The sequence below is a fragment of the Gouania willdenowi genome, chromosome 8, assembly GCF_900634775.1.
Source record: "Gouania willdenowi chromosome 8, fGouWil2.1, whole genome shotgun sequence".
NCBI classification, from domain to species: Eukaryota; Metazoa; Chordata; class Actinopteri; order Blenniiformes; family Gobiesocidae; genus Gouania; species Gouania willdenowi.
In genome coordinates, this window is record NC_041051.1 from 13,185,761 (window position 1) to 13,209,303 (window position 23,543).

Below are 23,543 nucleotides of genomic sequence, written 5' to 3' on the forward strand. Positions count from 1 at the left end.
AAAGAGTACTGATGTATCCTACTCAAGTAGAAGTACTGTTACTTGATTGAAATTGTACTCAAGTACAAGTAAATCATACATAAAATACTCACGTACAAGTGAAAAGTAGCTCAATTAGATAGTACTCAATGTAAAAGTTACTAGTTACTTTCACCTCCCACATGTATTTTTGGTCATAAATCTTAAAAAAGAAAAAAAAAATTCTCAGTAACGGTTGGGTGTAGAAGTGTAATGAATTACTTTAGTTATTTTAAAATGTACTTAAGTAGAAGTAAAATGACTGATTTAGAAATATACTCAAAAATGTACAAGTACCCATAAAAGCAACCCAATTACAGTAACGTGAATACTTGTAATTAGCAGAGGGGAAAAGTGACTGATCAAAAGTAAAGTACGGTGTCAAAACAGCAATGAATGCCAGTTATTTGACCCCTTTCTTTGGTTCAGGTTAGAGTTTCTACCTATTATGTTGTTGTCCACATTACACATTTGGCATGGCACTCTTCTATAGTTCATAAATGGAGCTACACTTAGAGCCTGACATTTTTTATGTATTTTTATTACATTCATTAGTGTTGTTTTATTTAAAAAGAATTTTACATTTTGACAAACATTTAATTCTATACAGATGCCTTTGTGGAAAATAAATTAAGCTCCAATTGTGCAAGATTTGGTCTCTTTCTTTTTAAGTTTATACATGAGATGTTTACTGTATGTAGGAACCGTGGCCAGATTTATTACCAACAATAAACATGGGGTGTGAAAGTAACTAGTAACTTTTATTTTGGGTACTATTTAACTTGAGCTACATTTACTTGTACTTGAGTATTTTATGTGTGACTTACTTGTACTTGAGTACAGTTTCAATCAAGTAACAGTATTTCTACTTCAGTAGGAAATATCAGTACGCTTTACATCTCTGGTAATTATTTAATTTCACTTCTCCTATTGATAGAGGGGAATGAACACGTAGAGTTGCTATCCACATGTGAATATTCATGACATTGACTTGTGTCATTAATTTAAGTAAATGAAAGTCAATAATTTTGTTGAAAATTGGTTGTTGTTTTTTTTTTTTTTGAAGAAAAAAGTACCAAAACAAACATTTTGTTACTCTATATAAATAAACAAACACACTGTTGTAGTTTTGTACTTGTAGCACTGCCATGATTTGATATTTAAGTGGAATAAACTTAGTAAATTTGGCGCTTCATGGTTCAACCCCTGAGAAGCACCTTCACGTACGTCCACACTGACGCACGGGGCACTCAGGTTTACGTCAGTGCGTCACAGCGCAGCCCCGCCCCTTCAGTCTAGCTGGGAAGAAAAAAAACTTTTTTGTATCGGAGGAATCAACAGCCGCCATCTTGACGCGGCTCAGAATCGGGATTTCTGAGGGTGCATTTATTTAAAAAACTGACCGGAGCCGCTCAGAGCGACCTCAGACGGCTATTTTTGGGAGGAGAAGCGAAGCGTCGGTGTCTGCGACGAGGATTTTTCCAAACATGTGAGGGTTATGCGGGTTTTCGTCGTCTTGGGAGCCCTCTGTATATTTGATTTCCCTTTTAGAGAGCGCTGCCTCTCTCCGTATCCCCGTCCCGAGACGCCGTATTTACCGGGAGACAGCACCGGTAAAAATAATCCACTTCATAGGAAATATTTTTTGAATTTTGATCTTTTTATTTAAGCCAAAAAAACATTTAACCACCGCTCGTTTTGACTGCAAAAAAATGATTGTGTGCAGACGCGAAACCGTCGACCTGCCTCGAAGGAGATCGGCCTACGCGATGTGTAATATTTCATGATTGATTAATATTTATTTTTCTGGAGCGGAAATAATTTTGGACGTAACTATTAAGGATAATTATGTGGGTGTTGGGTGTTGGATTATCATGGGGTGATCTCCGGCGGCGAAGCGTGGCGCTGTTGCTCTTCTTTTGAAACCTTCTTCTATGGGCAGCATTTCGCCAGTCTGCCAGCACCGCAAAAAACTGTTAAAGTGCTCCTTTAACGTCAAGACATTTGACCTGGTATCACGAAACAAAGGCCGGTCAGATATTTTTCAGTATCTCCACCCATCCATAAATTCCTGCGAGCAGGATGGCTGATAATCTGCTGGATGTGGGACCCCCCACCGCAAAGAGACCCAAGCTCAATTCCCCTCTCTCCGGATCCGATGGCCCAGGTAAGACTGCAGCCTCTGCTAACTTGTAATATTACCAGCATTAACCGAGACGTGCAGCCCAGCATTAACCTCACAGTCACTTCAGGAAAATTAGCAAAATATCACCGGGGGGTAAAAAGCTGTCATTGCACAGTTTGCATGTTGTTCTGCCTGCTAACAATGGTGTAAACTGGTAATTAATGTAGTTATGACAACACCAAAAACTTAAAAACTAATTTAATCCATTTATTTGAGAAAATACGTGTATATTAGATATATTTTATATCAAACACAACCCAGGTTTACTTAATATATTAAATACTACATAAAATAATATTTGATAACTATCAAGAGAAAGCCCAGTTATCACATCAGCATATTGTAGATGGCAGAATTTATCTCAATATGGTAGCCTGCTTGAACCCAACCCATATTTTAACCTTTACTGCTTGACCAATGGATGATCTTTCTGCTGGAGATGGCTCAGCCCTTCGTTCAGCAACATGATTTAAAAAAAAAAATGAATAAATAAAAAAACAGGCATTGGGTTTGGAATCTCATGCAGTGCAGCTTTATTTAACCTTATTTCTTGCCAGATTCTGACTGAATATCAGAATAGCCCAAGGTTCTCGAGTCAGCAGTAGTCCAACCTGCAGAGCAACTCTGCCTTGATGTGTTGGGTTGGTTTAGAAAAATGAAATGTTTGTTGTCAATGTACAGAACATTGAAATGTGGTACAATTTACCAGCTCTTTTGAGGTAGATATATATTCTGGGCACTAACCAAATTTAGTTCTTAACTCCTGATTTGTGATTGAGCTGATGGTTTTTGATTACATTCATTGTTTTTTTTGGTCAATCAATCATCTAGTGAGTTAATGAGTTACCAATGTAGGGCTGCCCACATAAAATCTACCTTTAAAATGCCCCCATTTGGAGATCTAATATTATGGAAATGCTTATAGCTGATATTATTAAACTTACTTACATGATATAAATTGTTTTAATCGAAAATAAATTATGAACAAAATATTATAAAAACACTCAACCACATACATTGGGATAATCAAAACGTGAACTCAAGTCTTTAATATTGGAAATTTAAAAGCAACGATGTGCAGCAATGCTCAACAATAGTGAAGTTTAAACAGTTTCTCACTCACCTGCAAACTGGTCACCTGCACATGAATGATCACACCTGGATAACAGTTTGACTCACTGTTGTCTTGACTGTTTTTCTCTTGATTGAGTTATGACAAAAGTCTTTGCTTTACCTGCTCTGGTGTTTCAGATCATTTTAATTAATCTGCCTTAGCCTGCATCTTACAACTTATCTTCTGAACTTTTTTATTCTTATCATGGTCGTGTGGGGCGCTGCAGCCTATCCCATTTTACTCATGATCTAGCTGGAAGGCAGAATACAGTCTGTCTATAACAGAGCTGATACACACACACACACACTGATGAGAAAGACTTGGCCCAGGGTAGAATGGAATGAACCATTTTATGCTAAGAGAAAGCATTGCATAAGTGGCTGCTCCACGATTTTTTTGCACTAAGTAATAGATGGTTGCAAATTTGAAAGTCGCAAATATCTGACAGTTTCTCTTGTTTTTTTACACTTTACCAGTACTGTAATTTTAGTGTTTTATAGACCACAATAATAACAATACATTACATCAACATAATTGTTTTTTTTATTTTGTTGAAATTTACAGTACATTTTATGTAATGTAGGGTTTTTCCTGTATTCAAAATTGCAAGGTCTTACTTTGTGTAATTTAGTGATACTTCCACCTATCATGTCCCAGGGTTCGCACCAGGAATTTTTCGCAGCGTAGTGGATCACTTAGTGTGGCCGGGCATGAGAGTATAGTAAGGGGGTCCGGGGGGGGGGGCATCCTCTCCCAGAAGATTTTCTGCATATTAAAGGACAAATTTTGCGAAGTAAAGCCAAAGTTTTTTTTTTTTTGTTCCTTTACATTTTTGTTACAGCCGTACTTTAAAGCCAAAAGTTATTTTTGAATTGGTGAAGGGTCATGTTGAATGGAGTTAGAGTTAGTCGTGCTTGGTCAGGGTTCTCGTCAGCGCTGTTGAGCGTAGGGGCCCCAGACGTTGTAATTTTTCGTCAGGTCCTTTAGATGGCGCACCCCTTAAAGTAAGGCAGTAACAAAGATTAAAAAAGCAACTTTAGCTTTACTTCACTAATTTTGGCCCTCAAAGAGTTATCATTTCACTCGCTCGTGCGCCCCACCCCCTATGCTGTGAAAACTTCCTGGTGAGAACCTTGTTGGCGTAGGTCCTCGACTAATAAATACTCAGACACTGTATAGGTCTACAATAAATAACATTTTATTCAGTAATAAAGGGACTGTTATGGACTCATTTATTTCATATTTTTCTATTGTTTTATTAAGTTGATTGTTTTTGTTTATATAAATGCTCAAACATACTCGGGCGGAGTCCGCAAGGCCAATAAGTGCAAAGTTCAGGTTTTATAACCGCACAGAGTCTGCTTTGTTACACAAAATACTACTTAACATGTATTTTTCACTTAAATGTAACACCGACCTGCATTTTGCCCTCCTGGTGAAACAGAGCAGGAGCGATAAAGACGAGCTTAGAGGAGTGACTGGCAGTCAAACTTCGAAAGTACCGCGACACCTTTAAAACGCGTCCCAGAAAGAGCATGGCAAAGATTGTCGTAAACGTAGGATTGTACTGGAAATTACTATGCGATGGTGCGCTCAAGTATGTAAGCTCTGAGGAGTGCGAACACCGCACAAAGTCCACTATGCCTACGTACAAAGCGGAGGAGGCACACAGGCAACAACGGTGCTGCTAAGTGGCTACAGGGGTCCTCAGCTGAAGGTGGGGTTATGTGAGCAGATTGCCTGTGGTAAATGGATTGTGCTGCTGATGTATGTATTTCTCGAGAGTTTAAACAACCCATGCAAGGGTCTTTTTTGTGTTCAAGTGTGCAACAATTAGGAATGTGCTATATTTTAGCGTTTATGATTTATCGTCAAAAACATTTTCACCGGTAAGAATATGTCATCCCACGATATAAACGATAAATTCCCATGTCGGAAATTAGCGAGGGCCACAGGCCATTTGTCCCTCAGTTTAGCTAAGATTGCCCCCCAAAAAAATCGTGTTTCATGGGCCAAAACTGCCCCCGTTTGTTGTCAACTTTTATTCTCTGGAGCGGAACGTTGTTTACGGAAGCTCTGACGTGCACCACCACCGCCCCCCCCCCCCGCACACACCGCCGTTTGAGTGCTCGTCTCAGCTACCTGAAGCTGCCGTGCTGCATTACATCATGGACCACTACTTGGTTAAAACCAGACAACCATCCAACAAAGGGAACCGATTCAAGTTCCTCCGTCAGATCCACCCAAAGTTCCACAAACACGGGGACAGAGATGAACCTGTAGCAATGATTATGAACTGAAAACTCAACTAAAGCTAACTATGCTAAGCTAACACACGACACACAGACATGTCACACGTTGTGTGAAATTAATGTTAACATAAATAATGTCACTATTAATCTGTCCCAATTTGTGAAACGCAATATTTTTTAATCATATTTCACGTCTTCACAGACGAAGCTGGTCCCATTAGACTAATGTAACTATTGAGATTATTACACCTAAATATACTGAAAGATTAAATCATCATCAAGGACCCCTACGGTCAACAGCGCTGACGAGAACCCCGTGTCCTGAAAACTTTTATTTTCTTACAAGTGCTGCATGCAGTGGATGCCATTTGTTATTACAATTGCGTTAATCTGATGTTATGGATGCATTGGTTTAACAGCGCACTGTAAAGGCTCAAACATATTCGGGCAGACTCCGTGCACAATGGACTCTGCGCGGACTGTCCGCTCTCTCCAGAGTTTATATACATGGGCGCACCGCCACATATTAGTTTCCATTCAAATCCTACATTTGCTTCTCTGTAGTCCTTGTACTCCTGGGACGTGTTTAAAAAGTATCGGTATTGTCGTAGCTCGTCTGCCAGTCTCTCCTTTAAGCTCGTGTTCATCTCTCCTGCTCTGTTTCGCCAGGCGGTAAAATGAAGGGCGGTTGTACATTTAATGCGGATCGATACAATGCCGAGCAGTGTTTTGTATGACACCAACTACACGGAGAAGTTCGCGAGGTCGTAAAATCTGTGCTTTGCATTTAATTGGACTGGCATACTGGCATAATAGTCCTAGTATGTTTGAGCATTAAGTAGCTGCCAAAACTGCAATGTATTCAATTGTCTTTGTAGACATTTAAGTGCTTACCATTGGTGCAATGACTTAAAAAATAGATAAAAAGATGAAATGAAAAAACTAAAATAAAACAATGTATTGTATTCGAGGTCGACTGATATATCGGCCGGCCGATATACTGGGCCGATATATGGACTTTTTTCAATATCGTTTTTTGTTTAGCACTTTAGAGGAAAAAAGAAAGAACATAAAAAACATAAATTCAGCTGTATGCATATAAAACAAAAAAGTAATAACAATAGCATGTGCATGGGAGAGGTAGAAGCCAATAGGCTTACAAATAAAAAAAGCTGATATAATAGGATAAGGATATAATATAATAGTGCCTGATCAAATATCCTTATCCTATTATATCTTTGTGAACTTAATTACTAGATACTTTAAGTTAAAGGGGACATATTGTGAAAAGTCCACTTTTGCAGGTTTTTTTTTTATTACATATGAGGTAACTTGAGTGTCCACCAGCACAGAAAATGTGAAATAAATCCATCCAGTCATTTGTTTGTGGTCTGTGTAAGTCTTACAACACAAAGAAAATTGCTCCGTTTCAAATTTGCAAAGTTTGTGACGTCACAAAATTTTAAGGAAAGAAAAACTTTCCTGCTGCCTGTGCAACGCCTCCACAGTGAAACGTACACTGAAATGTCAGCACTATTTGTTCATGCGGAGGTGTACTCCGCTCTTGTGGTTTGGCTCATTGGCGAACCTATTATATCGCCTCGTATCGCTGATCTGACGTGCTTGTGACACAATGCGATGCAGCTGATGGAGAAAACAAATGATTATCACCTTAAATCCACTATTCCTGTAGTTAGAAGTAGAGGGGCAGGAGAAAGTGACATCGCAGCTTAACACTGTTGAGAGCTTGAATGACTGCTGCTGCGGAGATGCACGGACCCTGATGCGCTGAGATGCTTCAATAAATGTTAAAAGTTTTATTGATGTATTTAATTTAATTTGTGATATATACACATCATATGAGTGTTTCAATTGTCTTTCATAATCAGTTTGCTTTTAAAAAAAAAAAGTATATTGGCTTCGAAATTCAGCTTTAGATATCGGCCATGGGCTGAAAAAAATTGGTGTCTGCGGTAGCTTTGAAAATCTCTTATCGGTCGACCTCTAGATTGTGTAATGCAAAACCACAGTGTATCACTAATTATTATGTTTTAGGTTGGTTTAAAGCTCCTGAAGACTAACATTTATAATCAAAGACAAATTGAACATGATGGCGAGGCCTGAGAGCTGACTTTACCTTGCGCTGCTGCTGTAGAAATGCTGCAACTTGCCTGGACACTCGACGTTGTGTAAAATCTGAACGTACATTAGTAGGTAGTGATTTGTGATGTTGTCGTATTTTATTTGACTCTTACAAATCCTACAAACAGCGGGCAAAAATGTGTTTCCACACACTGGACCCCAATGGTGGCTTAAAATTTTCAGCTTCTTCGCCATGCTATGTTTTGTTGTCATCTGGCACATGGCAATGATGTCACAGATGGCCGACCGAGTCGAGTAGCGTCTTTTTCATTAAAAGTCCTTTAAAAATCTATTTCTTTGTATCGATACAATCGATTGATGACCTTTTAAAACGATATCAGATTGTGTTATCTGGAAGGCCAACTTGCCTATCATGGACCAGTGTAGGTGGATCCATCAATATAAATTAATTCGCCCGTCTAATAGATGAATCCTTAAACCCTTAATATTTAGTTAACAAAATACCTTTACTAGTCAGTTAATAATAATACAAGCCTGCCTTGTTAATATACTGTTTTTTTTATCATGCAAAAACTGTGCCATACATGCTATATTAATGGTGGCCTGTTCCATGTGAGATGTATAAAATGACTATATCGCGACTGTTGAGTATAAATTCACATAAATGCTTTGCTATTGGCTGGCATTCTTTCACTTTCCTGGCGCTCCTTACACACCAAGCTGTGCACTCCCCCGCCCATCCAGAAAACCAGAGATGGGAAGAGGGAACAAAAGTGAAAAGCCCAAGCCGACCCTGCTGCTCAAGCACACCAAACTTCCGCGGCCTCCAGTGGGCGCAATTCGGCCCCTAGCTGAAAACAAACCACGTATTCAGACTCAAGGGAATAAAACGCGTCTGCTGGTGCTACACTTTTTCTAGTGGGTTTTGACTGTATCCGGGAGGGATGCACATATTTGGACTTGGGCGGAGCAGACCTTTCCGCTGATACCTTGTTTGGCCAGATCCGAGCACTTTCGAAGCACTATCAACGCTGGAGCCGCTTTCACACTGCTCTCCCCCATAGACACAGTACAGGAGGCGGCACCCTTCTCAGTGGTCAATGACGCATGTTTCTGTGGTGTGACAAACTTGTAACACAAATTTTTTTCTGCTTTACACGGACTCAAATGGAAGGAGAACACGGATGACCTAATGCATCAAAAATTGAGATAATGGTTGAATAATCGAATTGTAGCACTCTGATTCGTAATCATATCAAATCTTTAGGATCCTTGATCAGTGGTTCCCAATTCAGGGGTCATAACCCCCTGGGGGATTGCAAGCCGCCGAGTGGGGGTCGTGATATGATTTCAAGAATGCTCCTTAGGAGGCGATGATGACAGATTTACCGCACTTACATTTGCGCGTCACTTTAGGCAGTAGTTAGCTCAAATTAACACTGCATTTAGGCTCGGCTTCGGCCTGGCTGCCGGGCAGCTTCGCGCACCCCGGGCACTCGGGCTCTCCGTCAAGTGACTCGTCTCACGGGGATGTACCGGCGTCCATGCGTAACGCACCTGTCAGTTTGCCGTTAGTTGCTCTGAATATTTCAGTGCGCGCCCAGCAGGCCTCCCTTTCTCCTCGGGGGAAGGGTGTGGGAGCCAGAATTGGGGTCAGTTATAATTTTAATCGCGTACTTGATAATTAATTGCAATTATGGCGTAATTAAATGTGTAATTGTAATATTTTTTAAAAACTGGTGCTGTCGTAATCGTTATTAAATTGTAATTGAGTTTAGATAATTGACTTTGTAATTGTAATTCCCACGAAAATTCTATAAAAATGATCAATTATTTAATGCTAAACTGGTGAACAATGTTACAGTTCTATGTAGTAGAGTTATTAAAATATGTTTCATATAAACCTTTCCCACATTTTACCATTTAAAAAATAATTTTAATCGAGGGGTATACTGACACAGAAAAGGTTCAGACATCCACACCAAAAGTATTAAAACCTATATTTTCATTGATTAGGAAGCCTAACAAGGTGACCAATAGATAGGAAAGTAATTAGATTAGATATTTGTTTTTAGTGTATTTTACAGCTGATTTAGGACCTGTTATAACAGATGCTAACAGAAAGCTAACATAAGAGGAAGGTTAACTTTTATTAGGTTATTTATTTCAGGCTCAGTCATTGTGATTAATTGTAATTTAATTTTAGTAATTGAAAACGTATGACCGGAGTCAGAGTCTGGTCCGCATTGCCGGCAGTAAGTCGAAATCGTTTCCGGTGAGGGTTGGACTCCGCCAGGGCTGCCCTTTGTCACCGATTCTGTTCATAACTTTTATGGACAGAATTTCTAGGCGCAGTCAGGGCGTTGATGGGGTCCGGTTCTGGGGCCTCAGTATTGCATCACTGCTTTTTGCAGACGATGTGGTCCTGTTGGCTCCAACATATCGTGACCTTCAACTCTCACTGGATCGGTTCGCAGCCGAGTGTGAAGCGGCCGGAATGAGAATCAGCACCTCCAAATCCGAGTCCATGGTTCTCGACCGGAAAAAGGTGGAGTGCCTTCTCCGGGTTGGAGATGAGGTTCTGCCCCAGGTGGAGGAGTTCAAGTACCTCGGGGTCTTGTTCACGAGTGAGGGAAGGATGGAGCGAGAGATCGACAGGCGGATTGGTGCGGCGTCTGCAGTGATGCAGAGTCTGCACAGTCCGTCATTGTGAGTTTCCTCCGTAGGGTGGCTGGGCTCTCCCTTAGAGATAGGGTGAGAAGCTCAGTCATTCGGGAGGGGCTCAAAGTAGAGTCGCTGCTCCTCCGCATCGAGAAGAGCCAGATGAGGTGGCTCGGGCACCTAATTAGGATGCCCCCTGGAAGGAGGCCCCGGGGAAGACCCAGGACACGCTGGAGAGACTATGTCTCTCGGCTGGCCTGGGAACGTCTCGGGGTCCCCCCGGAAGAGCTGGAGGAAGTGGCCGGGGAGAGGGAAGTCTGGGCCTCCCTACTGAGGATGCTGCCCCCACGACCCGGAAACGGCTAAGCGGGAGAAGATGGATGGATAATTGAAAACGTAGTTGTAGTGAACTTTGTGCGGACAAAAAAATACTGTAATTGTAATTGGAAAAAATGCTTTCCATTGTAATTGAAAATGGGTAATTGAATACGTAATTGTAACTGAAAAATGTAGTTGACCTCAACCCTGGTGGGAGCTATCGGTTCGTCCGGCCCCGGGCAGTAGGCGCGTCTGTCTGTACAGGTCCCTCTCTACTCCACCTCCCTCCCTTCCATACCTCTGGGTGAGATGCCCTCAACTCAACAGGACGCACTGATGAAATGTCAAGTGACCGCACCTTAAAAACAGCTTTTTATTTAAAGATGCTTTCCGTGTTCTAGATTTCAGTGCAGAGTGAATATCCAACACTATCCAGGGCCACGCTGGGCACACTGAGGCCGTTTGGTTCTACATCTGTGTGTTTCTCAGCACTGACATATATTACAAATAAATACAGATCACGTCTTAACATGGAGGATAATGTCAGAGTGGTCGTCTCTGAACCCAGAATTGATCTGCTGTTCACCATGCGTATTGCCAACCCATCTCATTAGGTGAGATTATCACAATATAATTTTGCAGTTCAATAGTGTTCAGATGTTGACGCACTTGAACAGTTTTTGGCTATTAAACCTACCTTGACTAATTGTTCTGATAACATGTAAATAATTTTATGGATGTCATGCTGTTCTTCTCTTTTCTGCTGCTGTTAAACCCGTGTTTGTTTGAGGTAATAAATGCACGAGTCCAGTGTGCATATTGTGTTATTTTTTTTCAATCCCTGCCTTAGATGGCACATCCCTAATATAAGGGGCTACTTGAATTACCATATTGGTTTCATTTCACGCACAAAAGGGTTGAAATTAACATTCAGTCAATAAGTGAGAGGAGAAATTAAAATATATTGTACATTGTGATTTAACCTAAAAATATCGAGATATTGGTTTTAAGCCATATTGGGCAGGCCTACGCTATATGCTCGCTGATAAACGAACTGTTGGCTATTTCAGGAGTATTTGAAATGATATATAGTTAACTTTTCCAATCAAAATCTTAGCCCTTCATTTGACAAATTGTTTAGATGCCCTACTTAACCTTGATGACAAGTGATCTTTGAAAGTTAATATAAAGCCCTGCCAGGGGGGAAATTTATCGTCTTTTGTCCAATTGTTTTTTCTCTTAGCTCAAAGTTATTTCTTTCCCTCTTGTCCATCATTTGCGTGATCACCACTAGGTGAAATATTTTTTATCACATTCAACCGCTGAAGCTCCAGAGTTATGCTTACAGGCATAGATTACCTGCCTTAGATGTTCATGTTAATGTGTGACAGTTTTTTTAACGGCCAGTTTCGTTTCAGTATGCTGTTCGCCTGTAGCCACAGGATAGTGTCAGGCTTGTTTTCATTTATACGGCTGAGCTGGCCGTGTCGGTACCACAGGCAAGAAGCAACTATGGCTGCGTCCGAATAGTCCATCCCATCTCCTTTCCTATCCACTGATCTTTAACCCCCGGAAGTGTTTAAGTGGTGGCCATAAGAGTGTTCAAATTTTTCTTTAAGCTGGGGAAGGGAGACGCGGCTGTCGAATTCTACCTAGTAGAAGTGGGTCTGATCGTCAAAACAAACGTGATCACCTTTTCCTGACACCTCTAATAACACCTTCCCTTAACCCTGTGACGTCATCCACGGGGTTATGGAAAAGTGGATAGGAAAGGAGAAAAGAGGGACTATTTGGACACAGCCTAAGATCCATTCCCACTGCTCACTTTAGAGGATTTCCTCAATCTGACTTGTGCATGTGATTAGTACCCATCATTGGGGGGCATGTAGTTTTAGTATCTTTACATTCAAGCTCAGAAATGTAGACTCTCCACAGCTTGGAGAGAAATTGGCAGATGACACCCTGGCTCTGCTGCTTCATGTCTCGGCTGAGATGGTATCAGTACTTTATATCTCAAATTTGTTCAAAATGCTGTTGTGCATCTTTTAACTGGTTTGGGAAAAGTCCAGCATGTTTTGCCTGTCCTCAGCTCACCTTACTGGCCGCATGCTTATTTTAAGATGATTTTAAAACTTATTTTAATTGTTTTTAAATCGATGAAGGGTCTTGCTCCATCTTATATTTTTGTGCTTTTGTCTTATATTTTTGTCCCCACTTCGTCTCTCTTTGGTTATTTGATCAGTTGCTCCTCAGGGTGTCAAAAATTAGGCACAAACTTAAAGAGGAGTGCAAGTTTTCAGTTGTCCTTATGTGCATTGCCACTACCCATATAGCAGACTTCATCAACTCCTGTTTTTAAATCACTTTTAAAAATGCACGTTTTCTTCTTAGCATTTGATGTTTTGTAATTAAGTTGGTTTTAAAATGCAAAAAAAAAATTAAAAAAAAATGCATCTTTTCAATAAATAATGAATTTATTTATATTTTATTTTACTCTGTTCATCACATTTCAACAAAATGGGGATAAAATATAAACTTCATTGAGAGGTAAAAATTCAAATTGTTCTTCATCCAAACTGCCCCCTAGTTTGGGAACCATTGAATAAGCTGGTGCTCAGTTTTTTAATCTTGTGCTTGAAAAATCTACAACTGTATTCTTAAATCAGTGTATGTGGCCTTGCAGGTAAATGAGCCCGTTAGTGCGTGTGCTTTGAGCCTCTTGGTGCAGCGAGACTGGTTGTTTTAACCATTCTAACGGCTCTCGTGTCTTTTGCCAAGCCTTAGGATATAGGAATTCGTATTTTGTAACCCCCCCCCAAATGACACTGAGCGTTTGGATTTGAAATGACGAGTTATCTCGTCAATGGCACTGAGTGAGTTAATAAGCCTCTGGGATGGGATTTTACACAAAAAATTTAAGAGCTGAATTCAACACAAAATGTACTGTTTTAAAGCCTTCAATACTGTTATTTAAAGCATGGAGTGGTTTCTTCATGACTTCAACTCGCATATTCTGCAAAAAATAAATAAAAAAAAATCACCAATAAGCCGCTCTCTCAAACTTGTGTAAATAAACTAGAATGCCTTCTTTAACATGCCCTATTAGTGTGTTTCTGTGAGAATGTTTTTGTCCCATTATATTGTTTTACAAAGTCACAGCTTACCAAAGAGAAGCAAAATATTCCGCTTCCTTCTGCAGAGCTGTGCTGCTGCTGCTGTGAGTGGGGGCGGTTAAATATTAACCGATGTTGATTAATATGTCACATGCCAAAATCGGCCCAGTGAATTGACCAATAGTTTAATCGGCGAGTGCATGGATCTACTGCACATAAAGGGCCCCATTAAAACCCCCTTTTCAAAATTTTGTTTTGTTTTTCCCAAAATTCAGTGTTTTCCACATACATTTTTTTAAATTCCGTTTTTTTATTTTTGAAATATTAATAATAAGAAAATATTCATTTTTAACTCCTGTGAGGAAACTAAATAAATACTAATATATTAATATATTAACTAATATATTAAAGGTAGAAGTTGTAGTGACAGATTATTCTGTCACTACAACTTATATCTACACATAATCAGTAGTGCTAATATGTCATATAAATATGTATGAGACCAGCATTAATGTCATCCAATTTACCCTCAGGGATCAATGGTTTACTGAATCTATCCAGTTATTTCACCACTAGAGGCCAGAATATTTAACAGTATTAGAAGTTACCAATAATGGTCTCGTTCACAACAACACGCAACTTTTCCCATGGATCTCTTGTAGCGCTGACGAGGTGAGCACTCTGAGCAGGTGAAGCTAATTCAAGCTGATCATGTTTTCACGGCGTGCTGCTGCACTTCACGAGAAACGTTTCACAGGCACAGCAAAGTTAAGCGGGCACTGGGTGGCTCTGTATTTATGACTCTGTGATGATTTGCATAGGTTTTTGGCAGTTTAGACGGTGTTTGGAGTGGTTTAGGCGGTGTTTAATACAGCGATGATTGGAGGGGGGCGGGCGGTGCACCTAATGAGCAGTCCCCGGAAACATTTCCCCATGAAAAAATGTTCCTTGCCTCACAGTGACGGCGTTTCATCCCGATTCTGTCTGTGGTTTTTTAATTGAAATTAAGTTTGCCAGTTTCAAAAAGTTCAGCCATCTCATCAGGCACACTTTATCTAAATTGATTGAATCATTTTCAAAGTACGGCATTTTAGACCTTTCTTGATTTTAAACATCATTACCAATTATATTATTTTAAACGTGTGGTGCATCACAGTGCCAAAGCAAGCCAATAACATGATCATGTCAGGAAATTTAAGTCTGTGCTAAGATTGGTAATGATTTTTTTGCATGGATAAGAGGTTTTATTTTGTGACTAAAAAAGCTTCAATGTTTTAATTAATGAGTTGAACATGGATCATATGTGTTTTCCGTTTTTCATAAAATTGACCTTAAGCTTAGAATGCCTCAGTTGGATAAAAAATTTTTGCAAATGAGTAAGAGGATCAGAATTTGGGATGCGTAAACCACTGACAAGCAATCTGTTATCAGTCCCATAAAAATGACAGTGAAACATTGACATATATATTCGAGCATTTTATTCAAATAACTTTGTCGTTCGTTAAAGGCAATGAGGCTCACTAAATGGTATCTTTTTCGTTTGTTTCAGATCTCGTGTCACTGTTTGACCTAGAAAATGACCTTCCAGATGAGCTCATCCCTAATGGAGACCTGGGAATGGGAATGTCCTCCAATGGTGGCCCAGGTGGAGGGGGTTCCAGTCTCAACTCAATTGTTCCAGATGCAGCCGCCAAACATAAGCAGTTGTCTGAGCTTCTACGATCAGGAAGCTCTTCAATCTTGGGCGGTGGCCTCAACTCAGCCAACCCCCAGCAAGGAGGCATGTTGGCAAACCAGCTCGGTGCAGTGTTGGGTAAAAGTCCACTGAGGCAGGGCTCCCCCAATCACCAGTCCCCACAAGGCCAAAAAGGAGGTGTGTCTAGTGCACAAGGAAATGGCATGGGCTTTAACCAGGCTATGCTGAACAGTGGGCAGGGTCATGGTGTAATGGGTCAGACTGGACAGGTGATAAACGGTGCAATGGGACCAGCAGGTCGAGGAAGACCGGGGCCTGCCATGCAGTACCAAGGACAAGGCATGCAGGTGCCACAAGTGGGGGCTGGACCTGGAGTTGGAAGCAGTGTATTGGCAGAGACGTTAACCCAGGGAGGGCCACAGATGGGGGCACACAACACAATCAATGCTCAGCAACCTGGGAACATGAATAAGGTGAGTGGGGGTTCTCACATTATTTAATACAGTAGTTCTTTTAAGACCACTTGACACCAACCCAGTATGCCTAGGGTAACGCTGGGTCTCTGTCGCTGTCTCTGCTTTATCTGCAAGTTCATATATTGCTTGGTTTGCAAATGAAATTTGTTTCTTTTCTTATTTTAGAAATCCTTTTACTTTCACTGACTTAGAAGTGCTTAGCAGTGATCTTTTTTTTATCGACTTATTATAGTCATCTTTAAACAATCAAGCTTTTTAATCTGCTAAAAGTAGACAAAACACTAATGTGAAATTATTCAACAGTTTCTATAAGCTAGTAATTATTATATTTGAACATGAAGTTAAAGCTTAACTTTAATCAAATCTAATATTTTTTCAAGGCCAAAGATATGTAGGTACGCATGCTGATGCTAGCATGGTCTCTTCGGGTGTAGGTGTATTTCTTCTATTCTGAAAACAAAAGACAGTCACTTTTCTCTTGTAGGGATGAGCTTGTAGTCAGAATCATAGAATTGTCTTTAAATGACGGGAAAACACCTGTGAGGCACAGCGTTGTCTGTTTTTGATTCACTATAGCTCAGATCATACAGTGTGGATCTGATTTTCAGCATTTAAAAGTAGAGCTGCAACTATTGAATATTTTTGTTATCGACTATCAATTATTTTAACGATTAGTAACAATTCTTTTTCTATTTTTACAATTAACACTACCATTACAAGAACATTGAATAGATGCACTGGGACGCATCTCACTTTTCTGTGTTACGGGAAGGAACAGAGGCTTCGGGTGTTTTCATTTAGAGGGTTTGTGCTACGCTGTAGTGCTTTCATGGAATTAAGCCTGGTATATGGTTCTGCGGCAGGACCTACGCCATCAACGTAATGCAGAGGTTGGCCCACTGTAGTTCTGTATTGAGGGAACGCCTCACTATGCGATTGGCTGCCATGCTTTTAGGGGGTTGTGGCTGTGTGTGGTTACAGAGGAGCATTAAAAAGCCCTTGTGTGTCTTCCAGTCACAGAAAAACAATGTTTTATGTTTTTTAAGCATCTTAAAATATAATTTATTTTTGGATTATTACTTACCTACTGTATTTAATTATGTATGTATTGTTGGACACAGATAATAAAACAATGATTTCAAAACGTACGCTTTATTTTTCAATATAAACATAATATATACAAAGTATAAAAGTGTATCGAGCGAACTGTCTCCAGTCACATTGGGGGTGATGGGGCTCTGACCCCGCCATAGAACGGAGAAGGAGCAGCTAGGTAACCTGGACCACGGCCCGGGGAAGCAGCGAGTTGGGAGCGGGGCAGCACTGTCAAGATGACCACAATGACCTCAGCACGTTGGTCATTGTTTACTGTTAATGAAACACACACAAAACACTGGCCACGGTTACACGGTTTTTTGATTTGGAATTAATTATTCCAAATTAAATTATTCGGAATTAAAGTGTACTGCTTCGTGTTTACATGGAAATAGTAATTCCGAATTGAGGTTTACATGAAAAACCGGTTTATTCGGCTTAATTCAATTCCGGAAGGCTTCTGACTGGTCACAGATTTTTTCAGGTCACAGATTTTGGCACAACACCGGCTTCGGTGAAGGAAGCCAAAGCTACCGTAAAAACAGCCCAAACAAAGTCTAAACGCCCGGCTCTGAGGAATCCTTGAGGCTTAACAGTTACCGTAGACTCACGGTAGGCGAAGCAGCAGTGTTCCTGTGTTTGCTCCTGGTGGTTGAGCTAGCTCCTTGCATGGCAGCTCAGTCCCATTGGTGTGTGAATGTGAGTGTAAATGGGTGAATGAGCTGATCCTGTGTGTCCTAGGGGCTGATGGTTTTGTGCCATAGTCTGTGACCCCAAAAAATCTGACCGCTGCGGCTTCTCTGCGGTAGAGAAGAAGAGTGCTAAACCTCTTTGTAGCTATTAAGGAGCTGTTTAGGGGGAGTAAATGTCCACCGAGAAACCGCAGGGGTTGGAACTTTCGCCACCTGCGGTCAAAGATTTTTTTTCAGGTCACAGATTTTGGCACTACACCGGCACTCGGCTGCCGCTTGGCTCGGTTTCGGCTCTTGGTGACGTCATCGACTAGTCGACGTCGACTCAACTAGTATGCACATAAAGTCGACCTTTAAAATTATGAAGTCTTTCAACCCCTACAAATTACTTACTATATTTTGCTGAACTCCGAGGTCCTGTGATAATATTAATCCAATGCGAATTGTAATTGAAATGGGCGGGATCTGATGCGTGATTACGCGTTGTTTTGTTTCCGGGAGGCATGTTTATTTACTTTTGCCAAATTTTGAGGTTTCTTCGCGTCCAGTGCCTACTTTTCTTCTTAGCATCCATAATCTTGAGAACAATGTGAGCGAATGTTACGCAATACACAGCGCGTTGACATCAAATAGGAGAGATCTCTGTTAATTTCAGCAAAATCTCAGGCTTTGGTTATCCCATGCGAATGCGCCACTTAAAAAGCAGACGTTGAGGGGTCATTTTTTTTATTACATGGGGTCCCCAGATAATTCTTATCTTGTGCGAATGGGGCTTAAGAGAGATGGGACTGTGTTACCGCATGATTAAGAGAGAGGAGATTGTGTGTGTGTGTGTGTGTGTGTGTGTGTGTGTGTGTGTGTGTGTGTGTGTGTGTGTGTGTGTGTGTGTGTGTGTGTGTGTGTGTGTGTGTGTGTGTGTGTGTGTGTGTGTGTGTGTGTGTGTGTGTGTGTGTGTGTGTGTGTGTGTGTGTGTGTGCGCGCGCGCGCAAACAGAGCACAGTAATGCAAATGGTTCAAACACTAAATTTGTGTTGTTAGAGAAGATAAATAAATGCACTATTTTCACCCATGTTGTCTCAGTGCATCCATTGCTCGTATAACTGAAAGTAATGCAAAGAGACAACTGTATTCAGCCCCTCACATAGTTCTGTCATCTGTCATGTTGCATCTGCACTGTAAGAGTAAGTAAGCTTTAACATGACGACAAATCATTATAGGCAATATTGTAATTTTCGATATTGCCTGAAATAGAAATCTTGACATATCCAATGGCCTAATTTACTGATGTGTTTTTTTGAGTTTGAAAGGTAACTGGCATTGATTCGTCTTTTCTTTTTTTGGACAAATCACCGGTGTTGCAACAAAAACACTGTTCAATAGGACCAAGCAACGTCACTCCATATCAAGTGGACAGCAGATTTTAGGCAGTAATACAAGCATTTCCAACATTGATGTTCCCTAGTTTGCTCTTCCATGTTTAAATGATATCTGATAACGTAAGGCACCAGTCGAATCCAAGCAACCAATTTTTAAATTTAATTTATGGAAGTTTTTTTTTTTCTTTCTTAAAGCAAATTGCTTGAATTTAGAAAAGATTAAAAGTTCTTTCAACAATTTGAAATTAAAAAGGACTGCCATCATGTGTTAAGGATAGAAAAACTGTGAGCCCTGCAAATGTGGAGTTTCATTGAAGTTGTGCATTTGGAAGGCTGATAGGAAGGTTATATTACTAAATTAACTAAATTAATTGGTAATTTTCCCAAATGATTCATGTTGACTCTGTTGATTTAGCCTCCAGGCCTTGAGTTTGACACGTGTTCTATACGAACCTGTTTGAAACAATAAATTTCTAAACCTCTGCCTTCCTCCAGGTCAGAGCTTTGTATTTTTGGTTGAGATGATCTCTGTAGCAGATACTGAATGCTTTCTGTTTACTGAGTGTGTTTTGGATTATAGCTTGAAGAGCATTCCCAAATGTAAATTTGTAGCTGGGCCTTTTATCAAATGGATTTTTTTTTTCAGTTATGACAGCGTTTAATCTAATGATATTAAGTAATAATTCTGGACCATAATTGCTAAATGCATAGAGGAAAAAAATGAGAAAGAAACTTAAGGTTTGATAATATGCAGATTTTTTACACAGTGATATTCCACTTGGTTATAAATGGAGATCATCAAGTGGGAAACTGGTCTGAGAGAGCAGGCTGACTGTGTGAATGAGACGGAGGCAGCAGGCGAGCATCTGTGAGCTTCTGTGCAAAGGAGGGGGAGGGGAAGGCAGCCGCTCAGCGCTCTGCTCCGCTTAGTTGTTGAAGTCGCTCTTCCTCTCTCTGTCCTCTCCCGTATATTCTGCCTGCAATGCAAAGCATGCTGCTGCTTTGGCCACCACAGTGAACATTAGGCAAAGGCAGTCAGCAGTTCATGCTGAGGGCATCACAGTGAAGATGAAAAATGGCCAAATGATGAAAACTGAATTTTTACAAAAAGTATGCAAATATTTTTTCTTTACTTTATTTAATCTTTTATTTTTAGATCTGGTTGTGTTTTCAGAAATAGTCAGATTGTTTGAGGTTTACTTAAAATGATATAACTATCTCTGAAAGTACAACAAAATACAAGTTATTTTTCATTAATTGTACAGATTTAACCTGTTTAATAATTCTACACTTTTAATCAGATCTGAGTCAAACTTTTTATGTTGTTGGCAAAATGCCAGCAGAAAGCACTCAAATGTTTCAATAACTTACGGCATTGAATCCACAGGTGTCCATGATTCCTATGGGTAGGTTTTGGGGGAGGGGTGGGTCACTTGTGTTACCTACTGAAAATTATGTAAACAAACACATTTGGGAAAGAAAAGGCTCCTCCCATTGTGTTCAGTTCATTAAAAAGACTTTGTTGGCATCTATTACCCAATGCCAAGTTGCCAACATAGCTATACATTTCTCAAACAAAGGTACTTGAGATAGATAGTGGAAAATTAACAAATTAAAGCATTAGAGATATGGGGTTTTCCCATGTTTATTTTATGTTAAAATGATTATAATATTGATTAGAAACTGAACAAAAATTACAAGGGTCAGTCTTGGTCCCACACCAGGTGGGAAATGATGAAAACTATAGCAATATGTCTCTTCAGGAGGCACTAAATATTTACAAAATGAGATTCTTTATAATGTGTGTTATCACCACTAACTTACAACATTGTTGGTACAACAAAACGACACAACTTTGCACTGCCTTTTAATTTATTTGGAAAACAATACTGAGCAGGACTAGTAATGTGAGTAGTCAAATATAAAATACTTTTTTTCTTTAGAATTTTCTAATTTCCAATGTTTGTGTAGCTTGTTATTACGGTTTGCAGATGCCTGTGATTCAAGCAAGAGTAAAATTTTGCTTTCGATCGAGTTCACTGATGGTTCTTCCGTAGTATTTTAAGAAAAGTTTGTAACTTCAACCTTTAAAACTAAAGTTTAGATTTCATTTTCATTAAACAAATACTTGCTTTGCAAAAGTAAAATTGAAAAGAGCTGCATTTGTGTAATTTGCCTGCTAGAAACAAATCCGCTTCAACAGTGGTTAGAACATGACTGGAATACAGACACCGTGTACTCAAGCTTTCTGAGCATCACTTTCTTATCTGTCAAGCTTTTTGTGTTAACCTGCTGCAAGAGAAAGCCACTTGTGTGCTTCGATCCCTTTAAAGGTCCCATATTATACTGTTTTTCATCAATTTCACACAGCTGTCAAAGGTCCAACAACACTGTATTCTATATGCATTGCCCCACATTCATCCGTGGTCGTGAATTTCAGCTGCCTAAAAGTTGCTTGTATGTGCTCTGCTGAGCTCTCCTGAGAACTGGACGTTTTTGTGCCTGCACCTTTAAATGCTAATGAGCTCCGTCTGTTGACTCCTACTTGGAGAGCCTTGCCCAATGGCCTTACCTGCGATACGCCCCTCTCACGGAGAGGATGCCACTTACGCTAGTATAATATAGGCACTTTGGTCATTTTTATAACCAACAACAGAGCAATTTGCGTGTCTAGCTCTGAGCGATGACTACTGCTATGTGTAAATCTCACTGCTGGACACACCAAACTTCACCTTGGGGATGAACGCCCTGCTCGCGGATGTCTCCTATCACAGCTCAGAGGAGGTCAGCCTATGAAAATGACTCATTTGGTTACATAATGACAGGAGCTGAATCTGAACAGCCTGTAGGAGCGCCGTTTTACCAGTTGGTGTTCTGCAGAGACAATGCAGGAATCGCTTGTTTTTTTTTCATAATATGGGACCTTTAAAGCGCTTTTGGATGGAAAGGATTACTATTGGAGATTTGCTGGATTTCACATGTGCAACCCCTTTTTGTCTTGTTTGCCCACTGTAGATGGCCACATCAGGAGCTGCATTTGGCCAGCAGTATGGTCAGGCTGGAGTGCAGCAGATGGGGGCAGTGGGGGTCAACGCCCAACAACTCCAGAACAAGACGACCCTTTCCAACAGTCTACCCCAGGTGCCAAACATGGTAGGTGTCAGACCAATAAGAATCACACTTAGTAAACATTTGCCTACAGCTGTGATCTCTTTTTGCTGAAAAAGTGTACGTCATATCCGTCTTCTGTGCGTGAATCACCCACTACTTCCAAATTAAATGGATTTTAGTATGACTGAATCAATTAAAACAATAAATGAGCTTAATTTATTATTTTCATCACTGAGTGCTAACATATTGTACAAGATGCATTTTTTTAGTGCGTTATTTTCTGTAATTAAATAATTCCAATTAACATATTAAAGTCCCAGCCCTAGTTTTTTACGCACCTGCAGTTACTCGCAGTTATTCTCCGATCCAGACTCCTGACACGCCAACCGCACGTATATCGACCCAACGCGCGTAGTCTGGGCTGTCAGGAAATCACAGAACATGGAGTTTTCCTAACACTTGTAAATATCATTGAGATCTCTGCAAATGATAAAGCACACTTAATTTGAAACGCCTTTGTTGAAGAACAATGCATCGAGTTGATCTGGTGAGGATTGGCCACATTTTTTTGTCTGAGCCACATTTAAAATGTCTCTTTCCCCCCTCATACTAACGCTCGTTTGTGTATGGACTTCTTAGAATTCTACATTCAGAAATAATCAGCGTACGCATTAGTCATCATCATTTGTCATCAATACTGTACCAGTGAGTTCTAAAGCCTGGCTGCACAAGTATGCGTTGGAAATATTGTGAGATATAGTGCCTGCGATCCTGCAGAGCTTCTGTTTTAATACATAGGAGACAGAGATTTTACATCCATTGAAACAGCAATTGGCTGCCTATATAATAAGCTGTTTTAAATGTAAAATGTTCAATGCCTTATGGAGGTAATCTGACTTGAAGCCGAGCATCATTTCTAAGTATGAATCCGAACAGTTTCAGGTATCCATCTTTAATATGCATTTCACAAACCTCTGCATAGCTGACAGCTTGTTTCACTCGATATTTACTCTTGTATGATCAAACTGTGGCTTTACATTGTACATAGTATGAAAATAGTTGGACATCAGTCTGACTGGCATGGACAGAAGTCTGAGGTCTTTCAGAGTTTGATTTAACAAGCTGCAGCCGGCGCATGCACCTTGGCTCACAGCTGCGCCTCCGCAATACTACCATTGGCAATACTGAACTGCCTTGTTTGTTCTAGCTACAATTTACAGTTATAGTAGATCGACTTTTACTAGTTCATGTACAGAAAAGACTCAGAACTCTAAGTTCACTGTTAGAAAGGCAAATGTTTGAATGTAATGGCAGCCAGAACCCAACAGTAGAA

The 23,543-nt window shown here is 40.2% G+C and overlaps 1 protein-coding gene across 2 annotated transcripts in view; it reads left to right on the plus strand.

Annotated features, from left to right (window-relative positions):
* The first annotated feature begins 1,351 nt into the window (after positions 1-1,351).
* The window catches only part of crebbpb (CREB binding lysine acetyltransferase b), a 46,033-nt gene continuing 23,841 nt past the window's right edge, over positions 1,352-23,543 (plus strand). For both annotated transcript variants that reach the window (XM_028454356.1, XM_028454357.1), the window contains exons 1-3: positions 1,352-2,185; positions 15,314-15,933; positions 22,115-22,252. In XM_028454356.1, the coding sequence (XP_028310157.1) occupies positions 2,101-2,185; positions 15,314-15,933; positions 22,115-22,252 (843 nt within the window). In that variant the 5' untranslated portion in view covers positions 1,352-2,100. The remainder of the gene's footprint in view (positions 2,186-15,313; positions 15,934-22,114; positions 22,253-23,543) is intronic.